We start from the raw sequence: 26,709 nt of genomic DNA, 5'->3' as shown, positions 1-26,709 counted from the left end.
ACATATATACATATATATATATATGTATATATATATATATATGTATATATATATGCTAGAAGCAAGAGCCACAGAAGCAGCCAGTCAAGCTGATAAATTTGCAAGAAAGTTGGGACAAATAATCGATCGCCATAAACGGGAAGTGCCAGAACGGCAACAAATCTAAGTAATGACGAAGTTTTCAGCCTAGATGACGCCAATATGGCTCTCAGAGGATCATTCTGATACTAGCAGAGATGCGATCGAAGAAGAGTTCATATGTAGAATCAGTATCAGAAGTATCAGAAAACCAAGTCATATGAAACTTCCTAGGCCTTGGGGAGATGAAGAAGAATTCGCAGAATTCTGGGCAGTCTATGAAACACTGGTACATCAGAATAAAGTACTCAGAACAGTTGAGAAAATGCTTCTTCTCAAAGATAGTCTTCGAGCAAGAGCGGAAATGACCATCAAATGGATACAATCAATTCCCCAGAATTATAAAGGGGTGGTTGAAAGTATAAAGAACAAATATGGTAACAAACCTATAAATAGAGCAAAGATCTTGCAGAAACTAACTGATCTTCTATGTGCAAAGAACAATGCCGAGAATTGCACATATATTTTTTGGGAAAATAGGAATGTTGATTAACCAAATGGTATCGGCGGGCCAGGATATACCGAATACACAAGACCCTATGTGGACAGAAAGAATACTGGAGAAGTTTGCTAAAAATGTTGCTAAAAATGTCCTTATATCACCTTGATCACCTTGACTCCCGTTGATTTTCGAACTGGCCGAGCGGGCGCCAGTAATTCTTCCATTTGTCCCGATCGCGTACTAGAGTAGCCCAGTGGTTCCTCCTTTCGCGTGGGACACGAAGAGCATCATATTTTTCTTTGAAGGACTTCGTGAAGAAATCTGACCATCGGGTCGGCGGTCTTCCTGTAGTGCGCTTAATATCGCGGGGAACCCAGTCGCTCACGGCTCTGGTCCAACGGTTGTCATTAAAGCGCATCACGTGTCCGGCCCACCTTATTTTACTTTGCTTGGCAAACGCGGCGGCGTCTCTAATCTTCGATCGTTGACGTAGGAAGGAATTTCGAATCGCGTCCCTCACTTGCGTGAAACGGGACACTCCTAGCATCACTCTCTCAATTGCGCGTTCAGTGACGTTCACCTCCTTCTTCCTGCTTGCGAAATGCCCAGGTTTCCGAAGCATAGGTCAAAGCAGGAAGTACGGTGGTGTTGAAGAGGTGAGCACGGAGCCGGGTGTTCCTGGTCTTCTTCATTACATCCTCGATGCTCTTATACGCTCCCCAAGCCGCTCGTCTCCTTCTGCCCAGCTCGGGGGTCAGGTCGTTCATCATGTTCAGTTCCCGACCCAGATAAACGTAGCTGGTGCATTCGGATATGTTCGTTTTGTTGAACGTGAATGGGGCATCCGAGACCCATCCGTTCCGCATGAACATCGTCTTTTGTAGATTCAGCTGAAGACCAATGCATTCACATGTTTCGTCGAATTCGGTCAGCATTCGTTCCGCTTGGCTGATGCTAGGTGTTATCAGTACGACGTCATCAGCAAAGCGCAAATGGTGTAGCTGCCGACCATCAATCTTCACTCCCATGTAGTAACATTCCAACTTTCGCATTGCGTTCTCGAGGGTGGCTGTGAATATTTTGGGTGTGAAAATTGTATCACCCTGTTGGACACCCCCCCCCCCCCTCTTCACGTCAATGACGATGTTCCTGTAGAATGGCGAAATTCTGGAAATAAAGTTACTGTACAACTCTCGAGGCACCTTTATGTACTGAGTAGGGACGCCTTGGTTGTCCAAAGCTTCCACGGCCGCCTCCGTCTCAAATGAGTCGAAGACCTTCTTTAAGTCGATGAAGGTGAGACAGAACGGCTTCTTGTACTCTCGTGATACCTCGATGAGTTCCGAAACAGTCTGAATGTGGTCAATCGTGCTGAATCCTTTTCGAAACCCTGCCTGCTCGCATGTCTGTCTTTCATCCAAGACTTTTTCAATCCTATTAAGGATTACTCTTGTAAAGAGCTTGTAGATGACGGACAGTAGGCAGATTGGACGATAGTTGCCGATGTCATGTGGATCTCCCTTTTTATACAACAACACGGTCTTGCTGGTCTTCCACTGTTTAGGAACCTTGCATTCCGACAGATAACGTGTAAAGAGCCTCGCAAGGGTGTTGATGAGTACAGGCGGAAGGCTCTTCAGGTGTTCTGGTCTTATTCTGTCGGGACCGGGTGCCGTACGATTTCTTACCGACATGATAGCATGTCGTATTTCGGACGGGAGAACCTCTGGAATGACTTGTCCATCTTCCCTCAGATGGTGAGGAGGCAAGTGGACATGGCTGTCGAAGAGATCAGAGTAGAAGTCGTAGATGATTTCCTCCATCTCCTTCTCGATGCAATGGTTGTTCCCTTCGGGTTCCGGAGAGCAGTCATCCTTGTCTTGCGACTGGCGGAGCTTCGACGGGCATAGCGGATGCTTTTCCCCGCCTCTGCAGCTTCAGCCAGCACTTCTGCTCTTCTCTCTTTAAGGTCTTCCTTTATCGCCTCTCTACAAAGCCTTGCGAGCACGGACGTGAGTTCTTGGTTCCCTGCGGCTCGTGCTGCTCTACGCTGGCGTATCAGATCAGCTCAAGAGTTTCAAGAGACAGACGTCTCTTAGTGGTTTTAAAACTCTCAGCCTTCTTCGCGCAGTCGTGAAGGTGTTCAACGAGCCGGTCATATTCCTCGTCGATGTTGTCCATTGCGGAATCTTCCCAAAAGCCGGCTAGCATAGCGAAGAGATCCCAGTTGATGGTAGTCCTGGGATTTCTCTCTCTGAACTTGACGGCTTTTTCTGCTCTCCTTGTGAAGGAAAATCTTCCTCGGAGGAGGCGATGGTCCGATCCCGTATAGAACTTTGGTACAACACCGACGTCCGCCAGGCAGAACCTTTTATTGACGATGATGTGGTCTATTTCATTACGTTACCCTCCACCGGGTGACTCCCACGTCCAGCGTAGAGAGGAGGGCTTTTGGAATTGCGAGTTCCCACGGATGGTCTTAGCCATCATGATGAACTCGGAGAGCCTCTCTGCCTGGTCGTTCCATTGTAGGCCGTGGATCCCGATGTGAAGTTCCTCCGACGTTCTTCTTGGGCCAACTATGGCATTGAAATCTCCAATTATGACTTTGTAGAAGGCATGATCTTCTCGGTAGAACTTCCCCAGGTCCATATAGAAAGCTTCGACTTCTTCTTTATCGTAGCTTGATATTGGAGCGTAAGCGACGAAGATAGTCAAAGCTGGTTTTGGACCACATCTTCCCATCCGCAGACGTCCGATTCGGGTCGTAAGTTGTTCGAAAGAGTCGATGTTCTTTGCCATACTCCGAGGGCGCCAACTCCACCAACACCTCCTCTGTCGCATGTTCCTAAGAACAGTTCTTCTCCAGTTTCACATACGGCGTTGAGAGGATGACGTCGTACTTGATCTTCTTGGCTTGCATCATCGGATCTTCGATGGCCGCTTCCGATGCAAGCGTACGTGCGTTACAAATACAGATTGCCATCCTAGTCCTTTTCCGTTTCGGTAGCCTATATCACTCCTGCAACCCCGTCCTACCTGGCGCTACAGTACCAGGCTTTCCTCCGGAATCAGGAGACTCTTTTCTATTACTGTGTTTTGCATAAAATTTAAAACACATGGGCAGGTTGCAAGCCTCTAGTCCCATGAATTTTTGAGAGAACTTCCGTTCTCCCGGAGTGGACATGTGGAGCTTATTTGTTGGAGATGACTCCAAACCGCCTCCCTTGCACTTCCAGGTCACTTGGTTGCAAGCTTTTGGCCGGACCGACGTGCGGGATACAAGGATGTCATAAGTCAGTCCTGGCGTAGCAGAAACAGGGAGTTCATCCCCTGAATCCACCTGCGTCTCTAGGCAAGCACAACGTCGCTTTTGGTTCGCGATTAGCCCCCTATCCGTCTGCCGGGGACGCGCCACGTAGTCTCGCGAATAACCGGCTGTGATCGCTCTAGTGAGGGAGATCCGTGGAGAGGGTATGATAAGAGTGAAAAATAACGACATAAAACTCAACTGCAGCAAACTTTCACTCTTCCTTAACTCTTCTTCACAAGAGACACGATGCACAAGTTTTTTCACACCACGAGATGCGCTCAGATGGGATCCTGCACACAAAACATTTGTAACAGAATGCACCCGAATAAGACTATGTCAGAATTAGATAAGGCCTCAAAGTATCCAGGATAAATTGCATGTGAAAAAAAAAACATGCGGCGGTATTACCTGCGGATGTCTTCTCTCGGTGCCAGCATGCTCATTCTTGCATCTAGCGCAAGTACCAAAAAGTAGTTCAGTGTTTGAAATTGTGCTCTGCATGGAATGGACACCTGCAGTGCAGATTGACATCGAAGTAACGATGTATAACAGAGGCAAAGAAAAATAGACGATTCTGACACTCTATGTCACCCACAAATACGATGAACTATCGATTACTGCAGTTTCAATTCAAAAACCACATTTTCAGAAGATTAGTCGTTTCCGAAAACGAGGCACTAATGTTGTCAACCACGGATCTCCCTCACTATAGGGATCACAACTCGTTGGTCGCCAGGCTACGTGATGCGTCCCTGGGTGGCGGATAGGGGGCTAATCGCGGACCAAAGGCGACCTTGTGCTTGCCCAGAGACTCGGGTGGATTCAGGATATGGAGTGCCTGTTTCTGCTGAGCATAGGTGCGATAGGGAGAAGCCGGATCCTCCTCAGGTGAAGGGGTTTAGCCCATGGGGTGCAGCTTAAGTGGAGGGGGTCCTTTCGCCAACCGTTCAAAAGTGAAGGAGGTATTTTCACCAACCGTTTAAAAGTGAAGGAGGTCCCTTCTCCAACCGTTCAAAAGTGAAGGGTGGTCAGAGCACTGGCTCCGATTATCGAATTTATGCTGTTGAGCCAGGACTGGCTCATGACATCCTTGTAACTCCCACGTCGGTCCGGCCAAAAACGCTAGCAATCAAATGACTTGGAGGTGCAAGGGAGGCGGTTTGGAGTCGCCTCCAACAAATAAGCTCCACATGTCCACTACGGGAGAACGGAAGTTCTCCCAGAAACTCATGGGACTAGAGGCTTGAACCTGCCCATGTGTTTTAAATTTTATGCAAAACACAGTGATAGAAAAGAGTCTCCTGATTCCGGAGGAAAGCCTGGTACGGTAGCGCCAGGTAGGGCGGGGTTGCAGGAGTCATATAGGCTGCCGAAACGGAGAAGGACTAGGAAGGCAATCTGTACTTATAACGCACGTACGCTTGCATCGGAAGCGGCCATCGAAGATCTGATGATGCAAGTCAAGAAGATCAAGTATGACGTCATCGGACTGAAAGAGACGAGACGACGTCACCCTCTCAACGCTGTATATAAAATAGGAGAAGAACTGACAGAAGAGGTGTTGGTGGAGTTGGCGCCCTCGTCAACACGAGTATGGCAAAGAACATCGACACTTCCGAACAACTTACGACCCGAATCGGACGTCTGCGGATGAAAAGATGTGGTCCAAAACCAGCTTTGACAATCTTCGTCGCTTACGCTCCAACATCCTTGCCAAAAACGAAATCCAAATCAATTTGTTTAAATGAATTACTACTTTAGTTAGTACCAAAAGAATAACTTTATTTTAAACGATGGAACTGGTTTCACATCTTACTTTGATAGTATTAGTGTGTTCGGAAACTATCTGCCGAAAATTTCGCAGTAGCGTAGATTTTTTAGATGTTCTGGAAGTTCCCGTTTTAAATATCATAATCATGAGCATGATATATAATAACAGGCTCATTCTGTCACGTGCGTGCGCGCGTGCGTGTGTGTGTGTGTGAGTGTGTGCCCCGAAATTCGAAAAAGGGGGGTGCGACGGGTCCACCGGCGTCGAGTAGTAGCCTATAAGCCAGAAAGCAATAATATGGGCTGCGAAGAATCTAAGGGCGTCGGATTGGTGCGCGGGGGCCAGATATCCATAAAGAGAGGTTGCCACGAGCATAACGGCGTCGGATAGGTGCGGCTGCCCCAGATATCCATAAAATGGGGTGCGATTGTTCCACCGGCGTCGGATTGGTGCTCCGGAGCCAGATATCCATAAAGTGGGTTGCCACGAGCCCAACGGCGTCGGATTGGTGCGCCGGGGCCAGATATCCATAAAGTGAGGTTGCCACGAGCCCAACGGCGTCGGATTGGTGCGCCGGCGCCAGATATCCATAAAATGGGGTGCGATGGTTCCACCGGCGTCGGATTGGTGCGCCGGCGCCAGATATCCATAAAGTGGGTTGCCACGAGCCCATCGGCGTCGGATTGGTGAGCGGAGGCCAGATATCCATAAAGTGAGTTGCCACGAGCCCAACGGCGTCGGATTGGTGCGCCGGCGCCAGATATCCATAAAATGGGGTGCGATGGTTCCACCGGCGTCGGATTGGTGCGCCGGGGCCAGATATCCATAAAATAGGGTTCGAAGGGTACACCAGGGTCGGATTGGTGAGCGGAGGCCAGATATCCATAAAGTGGGTTGCCACGAGCCCAACGGCGTCGGATTGCCGCGCCAGGACCAGATATCCATAAAGTGGGTTGCCACGAGCCCATCGGCGTCGGATTGGTGAGCGGAGGCCAGATATCCATAAAGTGGGTTGCCACGAGCCCACCGGCGTCGGATTGGTGCGCCGGCGCCAGATATCCATAAAGTGGGTTGCCACGAGCCCAACGGCGTCGGATTGGTGCGCCGGCGCCAGATATCCATAAAGTGGGTTGCCACGAGCCCAACGGCGTCGGATTGGTGCGCCGGCGCCAGATATCCATAAAGTGGGTTGCCACGAGCCCAACGGCGTCGGATTGCTGCGCCAGGGCCAGATATCCATAAAATGGGTTGCCAGGAGCCCACCGGCGTCGGATTGGTGCGCCGGGGCCAGATATCCATAAAATGGGTTGCCACGAGCCCAACGGCGTCGGATTGGTGCGCCGGCGCCAGATATCCATAAAGTGGGTTGCCACGAGCCCAACGGCGTCGGATTGGTGCGCCAGGGCCAGATATCCATAAAATGGGTTGCCAGGAGCCCAACGGCGTCGGATTGGTGCGCCGGCGCCAGATATCCATAAAGTGGGTTGCCACGAGCCCAACGGCGTCGGATTGGTGCGCCGGCGCCAGATATCCATAAAGTGGGTTGCCACGAGCCCAACGGCGTCGGATTGGTGCGCCGGCGCCAGATATCCATAAAATAGGGTTCGAAGGGTACACCAGGGTCGGATTGGTGCGCCGGCGCCAGATATCCATAAAGTGGGTTGCCACGAGCCCAACGGCGTCGGATTGGTGCGCCGGCGCCAGATATCCATAAAGTGAGTTGCCACGAGCCCCAACGGCGTCGGATTGGTGCGCCGGCACCAGATATCCATAAAATGGGTTGCCAGGAGCCCAACGGCGTCGGATTGGTGCGCCGGCGCCAGATATCCATAAAGTGGGTTGCCACGAGCCCATCGGCGTCGGATTGGTGAGCGGAGGCCAGATATCCATAAAGTGAGTTGCCACGAGCCCCAACGGCGTCGGATTGGTGCGCCGGCGCCAGATATCCATAAAGTGGGTTGCCACGAGCCCAACGGCGTCGGATTGGTGCGCCGGGGCCAGATATCCATAAAATGGGGTGGGATGATTCCGCCGGCGTCGGATTGGTGCGCCGGCGCCAGATATCCATAAAATGGGGTGCGATGGTTCCACCGGCGTCGGATTGGTGCGCCGGCGCCAGATATCCATAAAATGGGGTGGGATGGTTCCACCGGCGTCGGATTGGTGCGCCGGCGCCAGATATCCATAAAGTGGGTTGCCACGAGCCCAACGGCGTCGGATTGGTGCGCCGGGGCCAGATATCCATAAAGTGGGTTGCCACGAGCCCAACGGCGTCGGATTGGTGCGCCGGGGCCAGATATCCATAAAATGGGTTGCGATGGTTCCAACGGCGTCGGATTGGTGCGCCGGCGCCAGATATCCATAAAGTGGGTTGCCACGAGCCCAACGGCGTCGGATTGGTGAGCGGAGGCCAGATATCCATAAAGTGAGTTGCCACGAGCCCCAACGGCGTCGGATTGGTGCGCCGGCGCCAGATATCCATAAAGTGGGTTGCCACGAGCCCAACGGCGTCGGATTGGTGCGCCGGCGCCAGATATCCATAAAGTGGGTTGCCACGAGCCCAACGGCGTCGGATTGGTGCGCCGGCGCCAGATATCCATAAAGTGGGTTGCCACGAGCCCAACGGCGTCGGATTGGTGCGCCGGCGCCAGATATCCATAAAGTGGGTTGCCACGAGCCCAACGGCGTCGGATTGGTGCGCCGGCGCCAGATATCCATAAAGTGGGTTGCCACGAGCCCAACGGCGTCGGATTGGTGCGCGGAGGCCAGATATCCATAAAGTGGGTTGCCACGAGCCCAACGGCGTCGGATTGGTGCGCCGGCGCCAGATATCCATAAAGTGGGTTGCCACGAGCCCAACGGCGTCGGATTGGTGCGCCGGGGCCAGATATCCATAAAATGGGGTGCGATGGTTCCACCGGCGTCGGATTGGTGCGCCGGCGCCAGATATCCATAAAGTGGGTTGCCACGAGCCCAACGGCGTCGGATTGGTGCGCCGGGGCCAGATATCCATAAAGTGGGTTGCCACGAGCCCAACGGCGTCGGATTGGTGCGCCGGCGCCAGATATCCATAAAGTGGGTTGCCACGAGCCCAACGGCGTCGGATTGGTGCGCCGGGGCCAGATATCCATAAAGTGGGTTGCCACGAGCCCAACGGCGTCGGATTGGTGCGCCGGCGCCAGATATCCATAAAGTGGGTTGCCACGAGCCCAACGGCGTCGGATTGGTGCGCCGGCGCCAGATATCCATAAAGTGGGTTGCCACGAGCCCATCGGCGTCGGATTGGTGCGCCGGGGCCAGATATCCATAAAATGGGTTGCCACGAGCCCAACGGCGTCGGATTGGTGCGCCGGCGCCAGATATCCATAAAGTGGGTTGCCACGAGCCCAACGGCGTCGGATTGGTGCGCCGGCGCCAGATATCCATAAAGTGGGTTGCCACGAGCCCAACGGCGTCGGATTGGTGCGCCGGCGCCAGATATCCATAAAGTGGGTTGCCAGGAGCCCAACGGCGTCGGATTGGTGCGCCGGGGCCAGATATCCATAAAGTGGGTTGCCACGAGCCCAACGGCGTCGGATTGGTGCGCCGGCGCCAGATATCCATAAAGTGGGTTGCCACGAGCCCAACGGCGTCGGATTGGTGCGCCGGGGCCAGATATCCATAAAGTGGGTTGCCACGAGCCCAACGGCGTCGGATTGGTGCGCCGGCGCCAGATATCCATAAAGTGGGTTGCCACGAGCCCAACGGCGTCGGATTGGTGCGCCGGCGCCAGATATCCATAAAGTGGGTTGCCACGAGCCCATCGGCGTCGGATTGGTGCGCCGGCGCCAGATATCCATAAAGTGGGTTGCCACGAGCCCAACGGCGTCGGATTGGTGCGCCGGCGCCAGATATCCATAAAGTGGGTTGCCACGAGCCCAACGGCGTCGGATTGGTGCGCCGGGGCCAGATATCCATAAAGTGGGTTGCCACGAGCCCAACGGCGTCGGATTGGTGCGCCGGCGCCAGATATCCATAAAGTGGGTTGCCACGAGCCCATCGGCGTCGGATTGGTGCGCCGGCGCCAGATATCCATAAAATGAGGTGCGATGGTTCCAACGGCGTCGTATTGGTGCGCCGGCGCCAGATATCCATAAAGTGGGTTGCCACGAGCCCAACGGCGTCGGATTGGTGAGCGGAGGCCAGATATCCATAAAGTGAGTTGCCACGAGCCCCAACGGCGTCGGATTGGTGCGCCGGCGCCAGATATCCATAAAGTGGGTTCCGCGTCGGATTGGTGCGCCGGCGCCAGATATCCATAAAGTGGGTTGCCACGAGCCCAACGGCGTCGGATTGGTGCGGCGGGGGCCAGATATCCATAAAGTGGGTGCCCATGAGCCCAACGGCGTCGGATTGGTGCGCCGGCGCCAGATATCCATAAAGTGGGTTGCCACGAGCCCAACGGCGTCGGATTGGTGCGCCGGCGCCAGATATCCATAAAGTGGGTTGCCAGGAGCCCAACGGCGTCGGATTGGTGCGCCGGCGCCAGATATCCATAAAGTGGGTTGCCACGAGCCCAACGGCGTCGGATTGGTGCGCCGGCGCCAGATATCCATAAAGTGGGTTGCCACGAGCCCAACGGCGTCGGATTGGTGCGCCGGCGCCAGATATCCATAAAGTGGGTTGCCACGAGCCCAACGGCGTCGGATTGGTGCGCCGGCGCCAGATATCCATAAAGTGGGTTGCCACGAGCCCAACGGCGTCGGATTGGTGCGCCGGCGCCAGATATCCATAAAATGGGGTGCGATGGTTCCACCGGCGTCGGATTGGTGCGCCGGCGCCAGATATCCATAAAGTGGGTTGCCACGAGCCCAACGGCGTCGGATTGGTGCGCCGGCGCCAGATATCCATAAAGTGGGTTGCCACGAGCCCAACGGCGTCGGATTGGTGCGCCGGCGCCAGATATCCATAAAGTGGGTTGCCACGAGCCCAACGGCGTCGGATTGGTGCGCCGGCGCCAGATATCCATAAAGTGGGTTGCCACGAGCCCAACGGCGTCGGATTGGTGCGCCGGCGCCAGATATCCATAAAGTGGGTTGCCACGAGCCCAACGGCGTCGGATTGGTGCGCCGGCGCCAGATATCCATAAAGTGGGTTGCCACGAGCCCAACGGCGTCGGATTGGTGCGCCGGCGCCAGATATCCATAAAGTGGGTTGCCAGGAGCCCAACGGCGTCGGATTGGTGCGCCGGCGCCAGATATCCATAAAAAAGTGGGTTGCCACGGTCCCACCGGCGTCGGATTGGTGCGCCGGCGCCAGATATCCATAAAGTGGGTTGCCACGAGCCCAACGGCGTCGGATTGGTGCGCCGGCGCCAGATATCCATAAAATGGGTTGCCACGAGCCCAACGGCGTCGGATTGGTGCGCCGGCGCCAGATATCCATAAAGTGGGTTGCCACGAGCCCAACGGCGTCGGATTGGTGCGCCGGCGCCAGATATCCATAAAGTGGGTTGCCAGGAGCCCAACGGCGTCGGATTGGTGCGCCGGCGCCAGATATCCATAAAGTGGGTTGCCACGAGCCCAACGGCGTCGGATTGGTGCGCCGGCGCCAGATATCCATAAAGTGGGTTGCCACGAGCCCAACGGCGTCGGATTGGTGCGCCGGGGCCAGATATCCATAAAGTGGGTTGCCACGAGCCCAACGGCGTCGGATTGGTGCGCCGGCGCCAGATATCCATAAAGTGGGTTGCCACGAGCCCAACGGCGTCGGATTGGTGCGCCGGGGCCAGATATCCATAAAGTGGGTTGCCACGAGCCCAACGGCGTCGGATTGGTGCGCCGGCGCCAGATATCCATAAAGTGGGTTGCCAGGAGCCCAACGGCGTCGGATTGGTGCGCCGGCGCCAGATATCCATAAAGTGGGTTGCCACGAGGCCCAACGGCGTCGGATTGGTGCGCCGGCGCCAGATATCCATAAAATGGGTTGCCATGGTTCCAACGGCGTCGGATTGGTGCGCCGGCGCCAGATATCCATAAAGTGGGTTGCCACGAGCCCAACGGCGTCGGATTGGTGCGCCGGCGCCAGATATCCATAAAGTGGGTTGCCACGAGCCCAACGGCGTCGGATTGGTGCGCCGGCGCCAGATATCCATAAAGTGGGTTGCCAGGAGCCCAACGGCGTCGGATTGGTGCGCCGGCGCCAGATATCCATAAAGTGGGTTGCCACGAGCCCAACGGCGTCGGATTGGTGCGCCGGCGCCAGATATCCATAAAGTGGGTTGCCACGAGCCCAACGGCGTCGGATTGGTGCGCCGGGGCCAGATATCCATAAAATGGGGTGCGATGGTTGCCACGAGCCCAACGGCGTCGGATTGGTGCGCCGGCGCCAGATATCCATAAAGTGGGTTGCCACGAGCCCAACGGCGTCGGATTGGTGCGCCGGGGCCAGATATCCATAAAGTGGGTTGCGATGGTTCCAACGGCGTCGGATTGGTGCGCCGGCGCCAGATATCCATAAAGTGGGTTGCCACGAGCCCAACGGCGTCGGATTGGTGCGCCGGGGCCAGATATCCATAAAGTGGGTTGCCACGAGCCCAACGGCGTCGGATTGGTGCGCCGGCGCCAGATATCCATAAAGTGGGTTGCCAGGAGCCCAACGGCGTCGGATTGGTGCGCCGGCGCCAGATATCCATAAAGTGGGTTGCCATGGAGCCCAACGGCGTCGGATTGGTGCGCCGGCGCCAGATATCCATAAAGTGGGTTGCCACGAGCCCAACGGCGTCGGATTGGTGCGCCGGCGCCAGATATCCATAAAGTGGGTTGCCACGAGCCCAACGGCGTCGGATTGGTGCGCCGGCGCCAGATATCCATAAAGTGGGTTGCCAGGAGCCCAACGGCGTCGGATTGGTGCGCCGGGGCCAGATATCCATAAAATAGGGTTCGATGGTTCCAACGGCGTCGGATTGGTGCGCCGGCGCCAGATATCCATAAAGTGGGTTGCCACGAGCCCAACGGCGTCGGATTGGTGCGCCGGCGCCAGATATCCATAAAGTGGGTTGCCACGAGCCCAACGGCGTCGGATTGGTGCGCCGGCGCCAGATATCCATAAAGTGGGTTGCCACGAGCCCAACGGCGTCGGATTGGTGCGCCGGCGCCAGATATCCATAAAGTGGGTTGCCACGAGCCCAACGGCGTCGGATTGGTGCGCCGGCGCCAGATATCCATAAAGTGGGTTGCCACGAGCCCAACGGCGTCGGATTGGTGCGCCGGCGCCAGATATCCATAAAGTGGGTTGCCACGAGCCCAACGGCGTCGGATTGGTGCGCCGGCGCCAGATATCCATAAAATGGGTTGCCACGGTTAGCCCAACGGCGTCGGATTGGTGCGCCGGCGCCAGATATCCATAAAGTGGGTTGCCACGAGCCCAACGGCGTCGGATTGGTGCGCCGGCGCCAGATATCCATAAAGTGGGTTCGACGAGCCCAACGGCGTCGGATTGGTGCGCCGGCGCCAGATATCCATAAAGTGGGTTGCCACGAGCCCAACGGCGTCGGATTGGTGCGCCGGCGCCAGATATCCATAAAGTGGGTTGCCACGAGCCCAACGGCGTCGGATTGGTGCGCCGGCGCCAGATATCCATAAAGTGGGTTGCCACGAGCCCAACGGCGTCGGATTGGTGCGCCGGCGCCAGATATCCATAAAGTGGGTTGCCACGAGCCCAACGGCGTCGTATTGGTGCGCCGGCGCCAGATATCCATAAAGTGGGTTGCCACGAGCCCAACGGCGTCGGATTGCCGCGCCAGGACCAGATATCCATAAAATGGGTTGCGATGGTTCCAACGGCGTCGGATTGGTGCGCCGGCGCCAGATATCCATAAAGTGGGTTGCCACGAGCCCAACGGCGTCGGATTGGTGCGCCGGGGCCAGATATCCATAAAATGGGTTGCCATGGTTCCAACGGCGTCGGATTGGTGCGCCGGCGCCAGATATCCATAAAGTGGGTTGCCACGAGCCCAACGGCGTCGGATTGGTGCGCCGGGGCCAGATATCCATAAAGTGGGTTGCCACGAGCCCAACGGCGTCGGATTGGTGCGCCGGCGCCAGATATCCATAAAGTGGGTTGCCACGAGCCCAACGGCGTCGGATTGGTGCGCCGGCGCCAGATATCCATAAAGTGGGTTGCCACGAGCCCAACGGCGTCGGATTGGTGCGCCGGCGCCAGATATCCATAAAGTGGGTTGCCAGATGAGCCCAACGGCGTCGGATTGGTGCGCCGGCGCCAGATATCCATAAAGTGGGTTGCCACGAGCCCAACGGCGTCGGATTGGTGCGCCGGCGCCAGATATCCATAAAATGGGTTGCCACGAGCCCAACGGCGTCGGATTGGTGCGCCGGCGCCAGATATCCATAAAGTGGGTTGCCACGAGCCCAACGGCGTCGGATTGGTGCGCCGGCGCCAGATATCCATAAAATGGGGTGCCATGGTTCCACCGGCGTCGGATTGGTGCGCCGGCGCCAGATATCCATAAAGTGGGTTGCCACGAGCCCAACGGCGTCGGATTGGTGCGCCGGCGCCAGATATCCATAAAGTGGGTTGCCACGAGCCCAACGGCGTCGGATTGGTGCGCCGGCGCCAGATATCCATAAAGTGGGTTGCCACGAGCCCAACGGCGTCGGATTGGTGCGCCGGCACCAGATATCCGTAAAGTGGGTTGCCACGAGCCCAACGGCGTCGGATTGGTGCGCCGGCGCCAGATATCCATAAAGTGGGTTGCCAGGAGCCCAACGGCGTCGGATTGGTGCGCCGGCGCCAGATATCCATAAAGTGGGTTGCCACGAGCCCAACGGCGTCGGATTGGTGCGCCGGCGCCAGATATCCATAAAGTGGGTTGCCAGGAGCCCAACGGCGTCGGATTGGTGCGCCGGCGCCAGATATCCATAAAGTGGGTTGCCACGAGCCCAACGGCGTCGGATTGGTGCGCCGGCGCCAGATATCCATAAAGTGGGTTGCCACGAGCCCAACGGCGTCGGATTGGTGCGCCGGGGCCAGATATCCATAAAGTGGTGACGAGCCCAACGGCGTCGGATTGGTGCGCCGGCGCCAGATATCCATAAAGTGGGTTGCCACGAGCCCAACGGCGTCGGATTGGTGCGCCGGGGCCAGATATCCATAAAATGGGTTGCCAGGAGCCCAACGGCGTCGGATTGGTGCGCCGGCGCCAGATATCCATAAAGTGGGTTGCCACGAGCCCAACGGCGTCGGATTGGTGCGCCGGCGCCAGATATCCATAAAGTGGGTTGCCACGAGCCCAACGGCGTCGGATTGGTGCGCCGGCGCCAGATATCCATAAAGTGGGTTGCCACGAGCCCAACGGCGTCGGATTGGTGCGCCGGCGCCAGATATCCATAAAGTGGGTTGCCACGAGCCCAACGGCGTCGGATTGGTGCGCCGGCGCCAGATATCCATAAAGTGGGTTGCCACGAGCCCAACGGCGTCGGATTGGTGCGCCGGGGCCAGATATCCATAAAATGGGTTGCGATGGTTCCACCGGCGTCGGATTGGTGCGCCGGCGCCAGATATCCATAAAGTGGGTTGCCACGAGCCCAACGGCGTCGGATTGGTGCGCCGGCGCCAGATATCCATAAAGTGGGTTGCCAGGAGCCCAACGGCGTCGGATTGGTGCGCCGGCGCCAGATATCCATAAAGTGGGTTGCCACGAGCCCAACGGCGTCGGATTGGTGCGCCGGGGCCAGATATCCATAAAGTGGGTTGCGATGGTCCCAACGGCGTCGGATTGGTGCGCCGGCGCCAGATATCCATAAAGTGGGTTGCCACGAGCCCAACGGCGTCGGATTGGTGCGCCGGCGCCAGATATCCATAAAGTGGGTTGCCATGAGCCCAACGGCGTCGGATTGGTGCGCCGGCGCCAGATATCCATAAAGTGGGTTGCCACGAGCCCAACGGCGTCGGATTGGTGCGCCGGCGCCAGATATCCATAAAGTGGGTTGCCACGAGCCCAACGGCGTCGGATTGGTGCGCCGGCGCCAGATATCCATAAAGTGGGTTGCCACGAGCCCAACGGCGTCGGATTGGTGCGCCGGCGCCAGATATCCATAAAGTGGGTTGCCACGAGCCCAACGGCGTCGGATTGGTGCGCCGGCGCCAGATATCCATAAAGTGGGTTGCCACGAGCCCAACGGCGTCGGATTGGTGCGCCGGGGCCAGATATCCATAAAGTGGGTTGCCATGGTTCCAACGGCGTCGGATTGGTGCGCCGGCGCCAGATATCCATAAAGTGGGTTGCCACGAGCCCAACGGCGTCGGATTGGTGCGCCGGCGCCAGATATCCATAAAGTGGGTTGCCAGGAGCCCAACGGCGTCGGATTGGTGCGCCGGCGCCAGATATCCATAAAGTGGGTTGCCAGGAGCCCAACGGCGTCGGATTGGTGCGCCGGCGCCAGATATCCATAAAGTGGGTTGCCACGAGCCCAACGGCGTCGGATTGGTGCGCCGGCGCCAGATATCCATAAAGTGGGTTGCCAGGAGCCCAACGGCGTCGGATTGGTGCGCCGGCGCCAGATATCCATAAAATGGGGTGCGATGGTTCCAACGGCGTCGGATTGGTGCGCCGGCGCCAGATATCCATAAAGTGGGTTGCCACGAGCCCAACGGCGTCGGATTGGTGCGCCGGCGCCAGATATCCATAAAGTGGGTTGCCACGAGCCCAACGGCGTCGGATTGGTGCGCCGGCGCCAGATATCCATAAAGTGGGTTGCCATGGAGCCCAACGGCGTCGGATTGGTGCGCCGGCGCCAGATATCCATAAAGTGGGTTGCCAGGAGCCCAACGGCGTCGGATTGGTGCGCCGGCGCCAGATATCCATAAAGTGGGTTGCCACCAGCCCAACGGCGTCGGATTGGTGCGCCGGCGCCAGATATCCATAAAGTGGGTTGCCATGGAGCCCAACGGCGTCGGATTGGTGCGCCGGCGCCAGATATCCATAAAGTGGGTTGCCACGAGCCCAACGGCGTCGGATTGGTGCGCCGGCGCCAGATATCCATAAAGTGGGTTGCCACGAGCCCAACGGCGTCGGATTGGTGCGCCGGCGCCAGATATCCATAAAGTGGGTTGCCATGGAGCCCAACGGCGTCGGATTGGTGCGCCGGCGCCAGATATCCATAAAGTGGGTTGCCAGGAGCCCAACGGCGTCGGATTGGTGCGCCGGCGCCAGATATCCATAAAGTGGGTTGCCAGGAGCCCAACGGCGTCGGATTGGTGCGCCGGCGCCAGATATCCATAAAGTGGGGTGCGATGGTTCCACCGGCGTCGGATTGGTGCGCCGGCGCCAGATATCCATAAAGTGGGTTGCCACGAGCCCAACGGCGTCGGATTGGTGCGCCGGCGCCAGATATCCATAAAGTGGGTTGCCAGGAGCCCAACGGCGTCGGATTGGTGCGCCGGGGCCAGATATCCATAAAGTGGGTTGCCAGGAGCCCAACGGCGTCGGATTGGTGCGCCGGCGCCAGATATCCATAAAGTGGGTTGCCACGAGCCCAACGGCGTCGGATTGGTGCGCCGGCGCCAGATATCCATAAAGTGGGTTGCCAGCAGCCCAACGGCGTCGGATTGGTGCGCCGGCGCCAGATATCCATAAAGTGGGTTGCCACGAGCCCAACGGCGTCGGATTGGTGCGCCGGCGCCAGATATCCATAAAGTGGGTTGCCATGGTTCCAACGGCGTCGGATTGGTGCGCCGGCGCCAGATATCCATAAAGTGGGTTGCCACGAGCCCAACGGCGTCGGATTGGTGCGCCGGCGCCAGATATCCATAAAGTGGGTTGCCACGAGCCCAACGGCGTCGGATTGGTGCGCCGGCGCCAGATATCCATAAAGTGGGTTGCCAGCAGCCCAACGGCGTCGGATTGGTGCGCCGGCGCCAGATATCCATAAAATGGGGTGCGATGGTTCCAGCGGCGTCGGATTGGTGCGCCGGCGCCAGATATCCATAAAGTGGGTTGCCACGAGCCCAACGGCGTCGGATTGGTGCGCCGGGGCCAGATATCCATAAAATGGGGTGCGATGGTTCCACCGGCGTCGGATTGGTGCGCCGGCGCCAGATATCCATAAAGTGGGTTGCCAGCAGCCCAACGGCGTCGGATTGGTGCGCCGGCGCCAGATATCCATAAAGTGGGTTGCCAGGAGCCCAACGGCGTCGGATTGGTGCGCCGGGGCCAGATATCCATAAAATGGGGTGCGATGGTTCCACCGGCGTCGGATTGGTGCGCCGGCGCCAGATATCCATAAAGTGGGTTGCCAGGAGCCCAACGGCGTCGGATTGGTGCGCCGGCGCCAGATATCCATAAAGTGGGTTGCCAGGAGCCCAACGGCGTCGGATTGGTGCGCCGGCGCCAGATATCCATAAAGTGGGTTGCCAGGAGCCCAACGGCGTCGGATTGGTGCGCCGGCGCCAGATATCCATAAAGTGGGTTGCCAGGAGCCCAACGGCGTCGGATTGGTGCGCCGGCGCCAGATATCCATAAAGTGGGTTGCCAGGAGCCCAACGGCGTCGGATTGGTGCGCCGGGCGCCAGATATCCATAAAATGGGGTGCGATGGTTCCAACGGCGTCGGATTGGTGCGCCGGCGCCAGATATCCATAAAGTGGGTTGCCAGGAGCCCAACGGCGTCGGATTGGTGCGCCGGCGCCAGATATCCATAAAGTGGGTTGCCAGGAGCCCAACGGCGTCGGATTGGTGCGCCGGCGCCAGATATCCATAAAATGGGTTGCCAGGAGCCCAACGGCGTCGGATTGGTGCGCCGGCGCCAGATATCCATAAAGTGGGTTGCCAGGAGCCCAACGGCGTCGGATTGGTGCGCCGGCGCCAGATATCCATAAAGTGGGTTGCCAGGAGCCCAACGGCGTCGGATTGGTGCGCCGGCGCCAGATATCCATAAAGTGGGTTGCCAGGAGCCCAACGGCGTCGGATTGGTGCGCCGGCGCCAGATATCCATAAAGTGGGTTGCGCCATGAGCCCAACGGCGTCGGATTGGTGCGCCGGCGCCAGATATCCATAAAGTTGGTTGCCATGAGCCCAACGGCGTCGGATTGGTGCGCCGGCGCCAGATATCCATAAAGTGGGTTGCCAGGAGCCCAACGGCGTCGGATTGGTGCGCCGGCGCCAGATATCCATAAAGTGGGTTGCCATGAGCCCAACGGCGTCGGATTGGTGCGCCGGCGCCAGATATCCATAAAGTGGGTTGCCAGGAGCCCAACGGCGTCGGATTGGTGCGCCGGCGCCAGATATCCATAAAGTGGGTTGCCAGGAGCCCAACGGCGTCGGATTGGTGCGCCGGCGCCAGATATCCATAAAGTGGGTTGCCAGGAGCCCAACGGCGTCGGATTGGTGCGCCGGGGCCAGATATCCATAAAATGGGGTGTGGGATTGGTGCCAGACACGGCGTCGGATTGGTGCGCCGGCGCCAGATATCCATAAAGTGGGTTGCCAGGAGCCCAACGGCGTCGGATTGGTGCGCCGGCGCCAGATATCCATAAAGTGGGTTGCCATGAGCCCAACGGCGTCGGATTGGTGCGCCGGCGCCAGATATCCATAAAGTGGGTTGCCAGGAGCCCAACGGCGTCGGATTGGTGCGCCGGCGCCAGATATCCATAAAGTGGGTTGCGATGGTTCCAACGGCGTCGGATTGGTGCGCCGGCGCCAGATATCCATAAAGTGGGTTGCCAGGAGCCCAACGGCGTCGGATTGGTGCGCCGGCGCCAGATATCCATAAAGTGGGTTGCCAGGAGCCCAACGGCGTCGGATTGGTGCGCCGGCGCCAGATATCCATAAAGTGGGTTGCCAGGAGCCCAACGGCGTCGGATTGGTGCGCCGGCGCCAGATATCCATAAAGTGGGTTGCCAGGAGCCCAACGGCGTCGGATTGGTGCGCCGGCGCCAGATATCCATAAAGTGGGGTGCGATGGTTCCACCGGCGTCGGATTGGTGCGCCGGCGCCAGATATCCATAAAGTGGGTTGCCAGGAGCCCAACGGCGTCGGATTGGTGCGCCGGCGCCAGATATCCATAAAGTGGGTTGCCAGGAGCCCAACGGCGTCGGATTGGTGCGCCGGGGCCAGATATCCATAAAGTGGGTTGCCAGGAGCCCAACGGCGTCGGATTGGTGCGCCGGGGCCAGATATCCATAAAATGGGGTGCGATGGTTCCAACGGCGTCGGATTGGTGCGCCGGCGCCAGATATCCATAAAGTGGGTTGCCAGGAGCCCAACGGCGTCGGATTGGTGCGCCGGCGCCAGATATCCATAAAGTGGGTTGCCAGGAGCCCAACGGCGTCGGATTGGTGCGCCGGCGCCAGATATCCATAAAGTGGGTTGCCAGGAGCCCAACGGCGTCGGATTGGTGCGCCGGCGCCAGATATCCATAAAGTGGGTTGCGATGGTTCCACCGGCGTCGGATTGGTGCGCCGGCGCCAGATATCCATAAAGTGGGTTGCCAGGAGCCCAACGGCGTCGGATTGGTGCGCCGGCGCCAGATATCCATAAAGTGGGTTGCCATGGAGCCCAACGGCGTCGGATTGGTGCGCCGGCGCCAGATATCCATAAAGTGGGTTGCCAGGAGCCCAACGGCGTCGGATTGGTGCGCCGGCGCCAGATATCCATAAAGTGGGTTGCCAGGAGCCCAACGGCGTCGGATTGGTGCGCCGGCGCCAGATATCCATAAAGTGGGTTGCCATGAGCCCAACGGCGTCGGATTGGTGCGCCGGCGCCAGATATCCATAAAATGGGGGTTGCCGAGCCCAACGGCGTCGGATTGGTGCGCCGGCGCCAGATATCCATAAAGTGGGTTGCCAGGAGCCCAACGGCGTCGGATTGGTGCGCCGGCGCCAGATATCCATAAAGTGGGTTGCCAGGAGCCCAACGGCGTCGGATTGGTGCGCCGGCGCCAGATATCCATAAAGTGGGTTGCCAGGAGCCCAACGGCGTCGGATTGGTGCGCCGGCGCCAGATATCCATAAAGTGGGGTGCGATGGTTCCACCGGCGTCGGATTGGTGCGCCGGCGCCAGATATCCATAAAGTGGGTTGCCAGGAGCCCAACGGCGTCGGATTGGTGCGCCGGCGCCAGATATCCATAAAGTGGGTTGCCAGGAGCCCAACGGCGTCGGATTGGTGCGCCGGCGCCAGATATCCATAAAGTGGGTTGCCAGGAGCCCAACGGCGTCGGATTGGTGCGCCGGCGCCAGATATCCATAAAGTGGGTTGCCAGGAGCCCAACGGCGTCGGATTGGTGCGCCGGCGCCAGATATCCATAAAGTGGGGTGCGATGGTTCCACCGGCGTCGGATTGGTGCGCCGGCGCCAGATATCCATAAAGTGGGTTGCCAGGAGCCCAACGGCGTCGGATTGGTGCGCCGGCGCCAGATATCCATAAAGTGGGTTGCCAGGAGCCCAACGGCGTCGGATTGGTGCGCCGGCGCCAGATATCCATAAAATGGGGTGGGATGGTTCCAACGGCGTCGGATTGGTGCGCCGGCGCCAGATATCCATAAAGTGGGTTGCCAGGAGCCCAACGGCGTCGGATTGGTGCGCCGGCGCCAGATATCCATAAAGTGGGTTGCCATGAGCCCAACGGCGTCGGATTGGTGCGCCGGCGCCAGATATCCATAAAGTGGGTTGCCAGGAGCCCAACGGCGTCGGATTGGTGCGCCGGCGCCAGATATCCATAAAGTGAGTTGCCACGAGCTCCAACGGCGTCGGATTGGTGCGCCGGCGCCAGATATCCATAAAGTGGGTTGCCACGAGCCCAACGGCGTCGGATTGGTGCGCCGGCGCCAGATATCCATAAAGTGGGTTGCCACGATACCAACGGCGTCGGATTGGTGCGCCGGCGCCAGATATCCATAAAGTGGGTTGCCAGGAGCCCAACGGCGTCGGATTGGTGCGCCGGCGCCAGATATCCATAAAGTGGGTTGCCATGGGCCCAACGGCGTCGGATTGGTGCGCCGGCGCCAGATATCCATAAAGTGGGTTGCCAGGAGCCCAACGGCGTCGGATTGGTGCGCCGGCGCCAGATATCCATAAAGTGGGTTGCCAGATGAGCCCAACGGCGTCGGATTGGTGCGCCGGCGCCAGATATCCATAAAGTGGGTTGCCAGGAGCCCAACGGCGTCGGATTGGTGCGCCGGCGCCAGATATCCATAAAGTGGGTTGCCAGGAGCCCAACGGCGTCGGATTGGTGCGCCGGCGCCAGATATCCATAAAGTGGGTTGCCAGGAGCCCAACGGCGTCGGATTGGTGCGCCGGCGCCAGATATCCATAAAGTGGGTTGCCAGGAGCCCAACGGCGTCGGATTGGTGCGCCGGCGCCAGATATCCATAAAGTGGGGTGCCATGGTTCCAACGGCGTCGGATTGGTGCGCCGGCGCCAGATATCCATAAAGTGGGTTGCCAGGAGCCCAACGGCGTCGGATTGGTGCGCCGGCGCCAGATATCCATAAAGTGGGGTGCGATGGTTCCACCGGCGTCGGATTGGTGCGCCGGCGCCAGATATCCATAAAGTGGGTTCGCCATGGAGCCCAACGGCGTCGGATTGGTGCGCCGGCGCCAGATATCCATAAAGTGGGTTGCCAGGAGCCCAACGGCGTCGGATTGGTGCGCCGGCGCCAGATATCCATAAAGTGGGTTGCCAGGAGCCCAACGGCGTCGGATTGGTGCGCCGGCGCCAGATATCCATAAAGTGGGTTGCCAGGAGCCCAACGGCGTCGGATTGGTGCGCCGGCGCCAGATATCCATAAAGTGGGTTGCCAGGAGCCCAACGGCGTCGGATTGGTGCGCCGGGGCCAGATATCCATAAAATGGGGTGCGATGGTTCCACCGGCGTCGGATTGGTGCGCCGGCGCCAGATATCCATAAAGTGGGTTGCCAGGAGCCCAACGGCGTCGGATTGGTGCGCCGGGGCCAGATATCCATAAAGTGGGTTGCCAGGAGCCCAACGGCGTCGGATTGGTGCGCCGGCGCCAGATATCCATAAAGTGGGTTGCCAGGAGCCCAACGGCGTCGGATTGGTGCGCCGGCGCCAGATATCCATAAAGTGGGTTGCCAGGAGCCCAACGGCGTCGGATTGGTGCGCCGGCGACAGATATCCATAAAGTGGGTTGCCAGGAGCCCAACGGCGTCGGATTGGTGCGCCGGCGCCAGATATCCATAAAGTGGGTTGCCAGGAGCCCAACGGCGTCGGATTGGTGCGCCGGCGCCAGATATCCATAAAGTGGGTTGCCAGGAGCCCAACGGCGTCGGATTGGTGCGCCGGCGCCAGATATCCATAAAGTGGGTTGCCATGGGCCCAACGGCGTCGGATTGGTGCGCCGGCGCCAGATATCCATAAAGTGGGTTGCCAGGGGCCCAACGGCGTCGGATTGGTGCGCCGGCGCCAGATATCCATAAAGTGGGTTGCCAGGAGCCCAACGGCGTCGGATTGGTGCGCCGGCGCCAGATATCCATAAAGTGGGTTGCCAGGAGCCCAACGGCGTCGGATTGGTGCGCCGGCGCCAGATATCCATAAAGTGGGTTGCGATGGTTCCACCGGCGTCGGATTGGTGCGCCGGCGCCAGATATCCATAAAGTGGGTTGCCAGGAGCCCAACGGCGTCGGATTGGTGCGCCGGCGCCAGATATCCATAAAGTGGGTTGCCAGGAGCCCAACGGCGTCGGATTGGTGCGCCGGCGCCAGATATCCATAAAGTGGGTTGCCGAGGAGCCCAACGGCGTCGGATTGGTGCGCCGGCGCCAGATATCCATAAAGTGGGTTGCCAGGGTCCCAACGGCGTCGGATTGGTGCGCCGGCGCCAGATATCCATAAAGTGGGTTGCCGAGGAGCCCAACGGCGTCGGATTGGTGCGCCGGCGCCAGATATCCATAAAGTGGGTTGCCAGGAGCCCAACGGCGTCGGATTGGTGCGCCGGCGCCAGATATCCATAAAGTGGGTTGCCAGGAGCCCAACGGCGTCGGATTGGTGCGCCGGCGCCAGATATCCATAAAGTGGGTTGCCAGGAGCCCAACGGCGTCGGATTGGTGCGCCGGCGCCAGATATCCATAAAGTGGGGTGCGATGGTTCCACCGGCGTCGGATTGGTGCGCCGGCGCCAGATATCCATAAAGTGGGTTGCCAGGAGCCCAACGGCGTCGGATTGGTGCGCCGGCGCCAGATATCCATAAAGTGGGTTGCCAGGAGCCCAACGGCGTCGGATTGGTGCGCCGGCGCCAGATATCCATAAAATGGGTTGCGATGGGTCCACCGGCGTCGGATTGGTGCGCCGGCGCCAGATATCCATAAAGTGGGTTGCCAGGAGCCCAACGGCGTCGGATTGGTGCGCCGGCGCCAGATATCCATAAAGTGGGTTGCCAGATGGTCCCAACGGCGTCGGATTGGTGCGCCGGCGCCAGATATCCATAAAGTGGGTTGCCAGGAGCCCAACGGCGTCGGATTGGTGCGCCGGCGCCAGATATCCATAAAGTGGGTTGCCAGGAGCCCAACGGCGTCGGATTGGTGCGCCGGCGCCAGATATCCATAAAGTGGGTTGCCAGGAGCCCAACGGCGTCGGATTGGTGCGCCGGCGCCAGATATCCATAAAGTGGGTTGCCAGGAGCCCAACGGCGTCGGATTGGTGCGCCGGCGCCAGATATCCATAAAGTGGGGTGCGATGGTTCCACCGGCGTCGGATTGGTGCGCCGGCGCCAGATATCCATAAAGTGGGTTGCCAGGAGCCCAACGGCGTCGGATTGGTGCGCCGGCGCCAGATATCCATAAAGTGGGTTGCCAGGAGCCCAACGGCGTCGGATTGGTGCGCCGGCGCCAGATATCCATAAAGTGGGTTGCCAGGAGCCCAACGGCGTCGGATTGGTGCGCCGGCGCCAGATATCCATAAAGTGGGTTGCCAGGAGCCCAACGGCGTCGGATTGGTGCGCCGGCGCCAGATATCCATAAAGTGGGTTGCCAGGAGCCCAACGGCGTCGGATTGGTGCGCCGGCGCCAGATTTCCATAAAATAGGTTTCGTACTGTACACCAGAGTCGGATTGATGCGCCGGGGCCAGATATCCATAAAGTGGGTTGCCAGGAGCCCAACGGCGTCGGATTGGTGCGCCGGCGCCAGATATCCATAAAGTGGGTTGCCAGGAGCCCAACGGCGTCTGATTGGTGCGCCGGGGCCAGATATCCATAAAGTGGGGTGCGATGGTTCCACCGGCGTCGGATTGGTGCGCCGGCGCCAGATATCCATAAAGTGGGTTGCCATGGAGCCCAACGGCGTCGGATTGGTGCGCCGGCGCCAGATATCCATAAAGTGGGTTGCCAGGAGCCCAACGGCGTCGGATTGGTGCGCCGGCGCCAGATATCCATAAAGTGGGTTGCCAGGAGCCCAACGGCGTCGGATTGGTGCGCCGGCGCCAGATATCCATAAAGTGGGTTGCCATGTGTCCAACGGCGTCGGATTGGTGCGCCGGCGCCAGATATCCATAAAGTGGGTTGCCAGGAGCCCAACGGCGTCGGATTGGTGCGCCGGCGCCAGATATCCATAAAGTGGGTTGCCATGGAGCCCAACGGCGTCGGATTGGTGCGCCGGCGCCAGATATCCATAAAGTGGGTTGCCAGGAGCCCAACGGCGTCGGATTGGTGCGCCGGCGCCAGATATCCATAAAGTGGGGTGCGATGGTTCCACCGGCGTCGGATTGGTGCGCCGGCGCCAGATATCCATAAAGTGGGGTGCCATGGTTCCACCGGCGTCGGATTGGTGCGCCGGCGCCAGATATCCATAAAGTGGGTTGCCAGGAGCCCAACGGCGTCGGATTGGTGCGCCGGGGCCAGATATCCATAAAGTGGGTTGCGATGGTTCCACCGGCGTCGGATTGGTGCGCCGGCGCCAGATATCCATAAAGTGGGTTGCCAGGAGCCCAACGGCGTCGGATTGGTGCGCCGGCGCCAGATATCCATAAAGTGGGTTGCCAGGAGCCCAACGGCGTCGGATTGGTGCGCCGGGGCCAGATATCCATAAAATGGGGTGCGATGGTTCCACCGGCGTCGGATTGGTGCGCCGGAGCCAGATATCCATAAAGTGGGGTGCGATGGTTCCAGCGGCGTTGGATTGGTGCGCCGGCGCCAGATATCCATAAAGTGGGTTGCCAGGAGCCCAACGGCGTCGGATTGGTGCGCCGGCGCCAGATATCCATAAAGTGGGTTGCCAGGAGCCCAACGGCGTCGGATTGGTGCGCCGGGCGCCAGATTTCCATAAAGTGGGTTGCGATGGGTCCACCGGCGTCGGATTGGTGCGCCGGCGCCAGATATCCATAAAGTGGGTTGCGATGGGCCCAACGGCGTCGGATTGGTGCGCCGGCGCCAGATATCCATAAAGTGGGTTGCCAGGAGCCCAACGGCGTCGGATTGGTGCGCCGGCGCCAGATATCCATAAAGTGGGTTGCCAGCAGCCCAACGGCGTCGGATTGGTGCGCCGGCGCCAGATATCCATAAAGTGGGTTGCCAGCGGCCCAACGGCGTCGGATTGGTGCGCCGGCGCCAGATATCCATAAAGTGGGTTGCCAGGAGCCCAACGGCGTCGGATTGGTGCGCCGGGGCCAGATATCCATAAAGTGGGTTGCCAGGAGCCCAACGGCGTCGGATTGGTGCGCCGGCGCCAGATATCCATAAAGTGGGTTGCCAGGAGCCCAACGGCGTCGGATTGGTGCGCCGGCGCCAGATATCCATAAAGTGGGTTGCCAGCAGCCCAACGGCGTCGGATTGGTGCGCCGGCGCCAGATATCCATAAAGTGGGGTGCGATGGTTCCACCGGCGTCGGATTGGTGCGCCGGGGCCAGATATCCATAAAGTGGGTTGCCAGGAGCCCAACGGCGTCGGATTGGTGCGCCGGGGCCAGATATCCATAAAGTGGGTTGCCAGGAGCCCAACGGCGTCGGATTGGTGCGCCGGCGCCAGATATCCATAAAGTGGGTTGCCAGGAGCCCAACGGCGTCGGATTGGTGCGCCGGCGCCAGATTTCCATAAAATNGGT

At 58.8% G+C, this 26,709-nt stretch overlaps 6 protein-coding genes across 10 annotated transcripts in view; 2 read left to right on the top strand and 4 right to left on the bottom strand.

Annotated features, from left to right (window-relative positions):
* Window positions 1-190: 190 nt before the first annotated feature.
* Window positions 191-631, top strand: RB195_023052 (uncharacterized protein; the record flags this gene model as incomplete). The annotated part of the gene is made up of 1 exon (XM_064210358.1): window positions 191-631. The coding sequence occupies one exon, from the start codon at window positions 191-193 to the stop codon at window positions 629-631; it is 441 nt and encodes a 146-aa protein (XP_064066239.1).
* A 115-nt stretch (window positions 632-746) lies between these two features.
* RB195_023051 (uncharacterized protein) lies at window positions 747-1,127 on the bottom strand (the record flags this gene model as incomplete). The annotated part of the gene is made up of 1 exon (XM_064210357.1): window positions 747-1,127. One exon carries the CDS (start codon window positions 1,125-1,127, stop codon window positions 747-749), a length of 381 nt encoding a protein of 126 aa, XP_064066238.1.
* Window positions 1,128-1,146: 19 nt separating this feature from the next.
* RB195_023050 (uncharacterized protein) lies at window positions 1,147-2,403 on the bottom strand (the record flags this gene model as incomplete). Its single annotated transcript, XM_064210356.1, has 1 exon — window positions 1,147-2,403. One exon carries the CDS (start codon window positions 2,401-2,403, stop codon window positions 1,147-1,149), a length of 1,257 nt encoding a protein of 418 aa, XP_064066237.1.
* A 235-nt stretch (window positions 2,404-2,638) lies between these two features.
* RB195_023049 (uncharacterized protein) lies at window positions 2,639-3,566 on the bottom strand (the record flags this gene model as incomplete). 2 transcript variants are annotated; one of them, XM_064210355.1, is made up of 3 exons in its annotated part: window positions 2,639-2,834; window positions 2,988-3,428; window positions 3,484-3,566. In XM_064210355.1, 3 exons carry the CDS (start codon window positions 3,564-3,566, stop codon window positions 2,639-2,641), a joined length of 720 nt encoding a protein of 239 aa, XP_064066235.1. The 2 variants fall into 2 exon arrangements, with proteins under 2 accessions (XP_064066235.1, XP_064066236.1); XM_064210354.1 differs by lacking the exons at window positions 2,639-2,834; window positions 3,484-3,566 and having other exon boundaries at window positions 2,984-3,382.
* RB195_023047 (uncharacterized protein) overlaps window positions 3,429-26,709 on the bottom strand; it is a gene marked incomplete at both ends in the record, with an annotated part of 51,588 nt that continues 28,307 nt past the window's right edge. Inside the window, 3 exons of one of the 4 annotated variants that reach the window (XM_064210350.1) lie at window positions 5,940-6,881; window positions 6,928-21,396; window positions 21,463-24,706. In XM_064210350.1, the coding sequence (XP_064066230.1) occupies window positions 5,940-6,881; window positions 6,928-21,396; window positions 21,463-24,706 (18,655 nt within the window). Of the gene's footprint in view, window positions 3,568-5,939; window positions 24,707-26,709 lie in introns of those variants that run through there. The other 3 variants (XM_064210349.1, XM_064210351.1, XM_064210352.1) reach the window with 3 other exon arrangements.
* On the top strand, window positions 5,149-5,547 carry RB195_023048 (uncharacterized protein; the record flags this gene model as incomplete). Its single annotated transcript, XM_064210353.1, has 1 exon — window positions 5,149-5,547. The coding sequence occupies one exon, from the start codon at window positions 5,149-5,151 to the stop codon at window positions 5,545-5,547; it is 399 nt and encodes a 132-aa protein (XP_064066234.1).

Source organism: Necator americanus, chromosome X (genome assembly GCF_031761385.1).
Source record: "Necator americanus strain Aroian chromosome X, whole genome shotgun sequence".
NCBI lineage: Eukaryota > Metazoa > Nematoda > Chromadorea > Rhabditida > Ancylostomatidae > Necator > Necator americanus.
The sequence above is the reverse complement of the archived record's forward strand: the minus strand, read 5'-3'. Positions and strand labels throughout refer to the sequence as shown.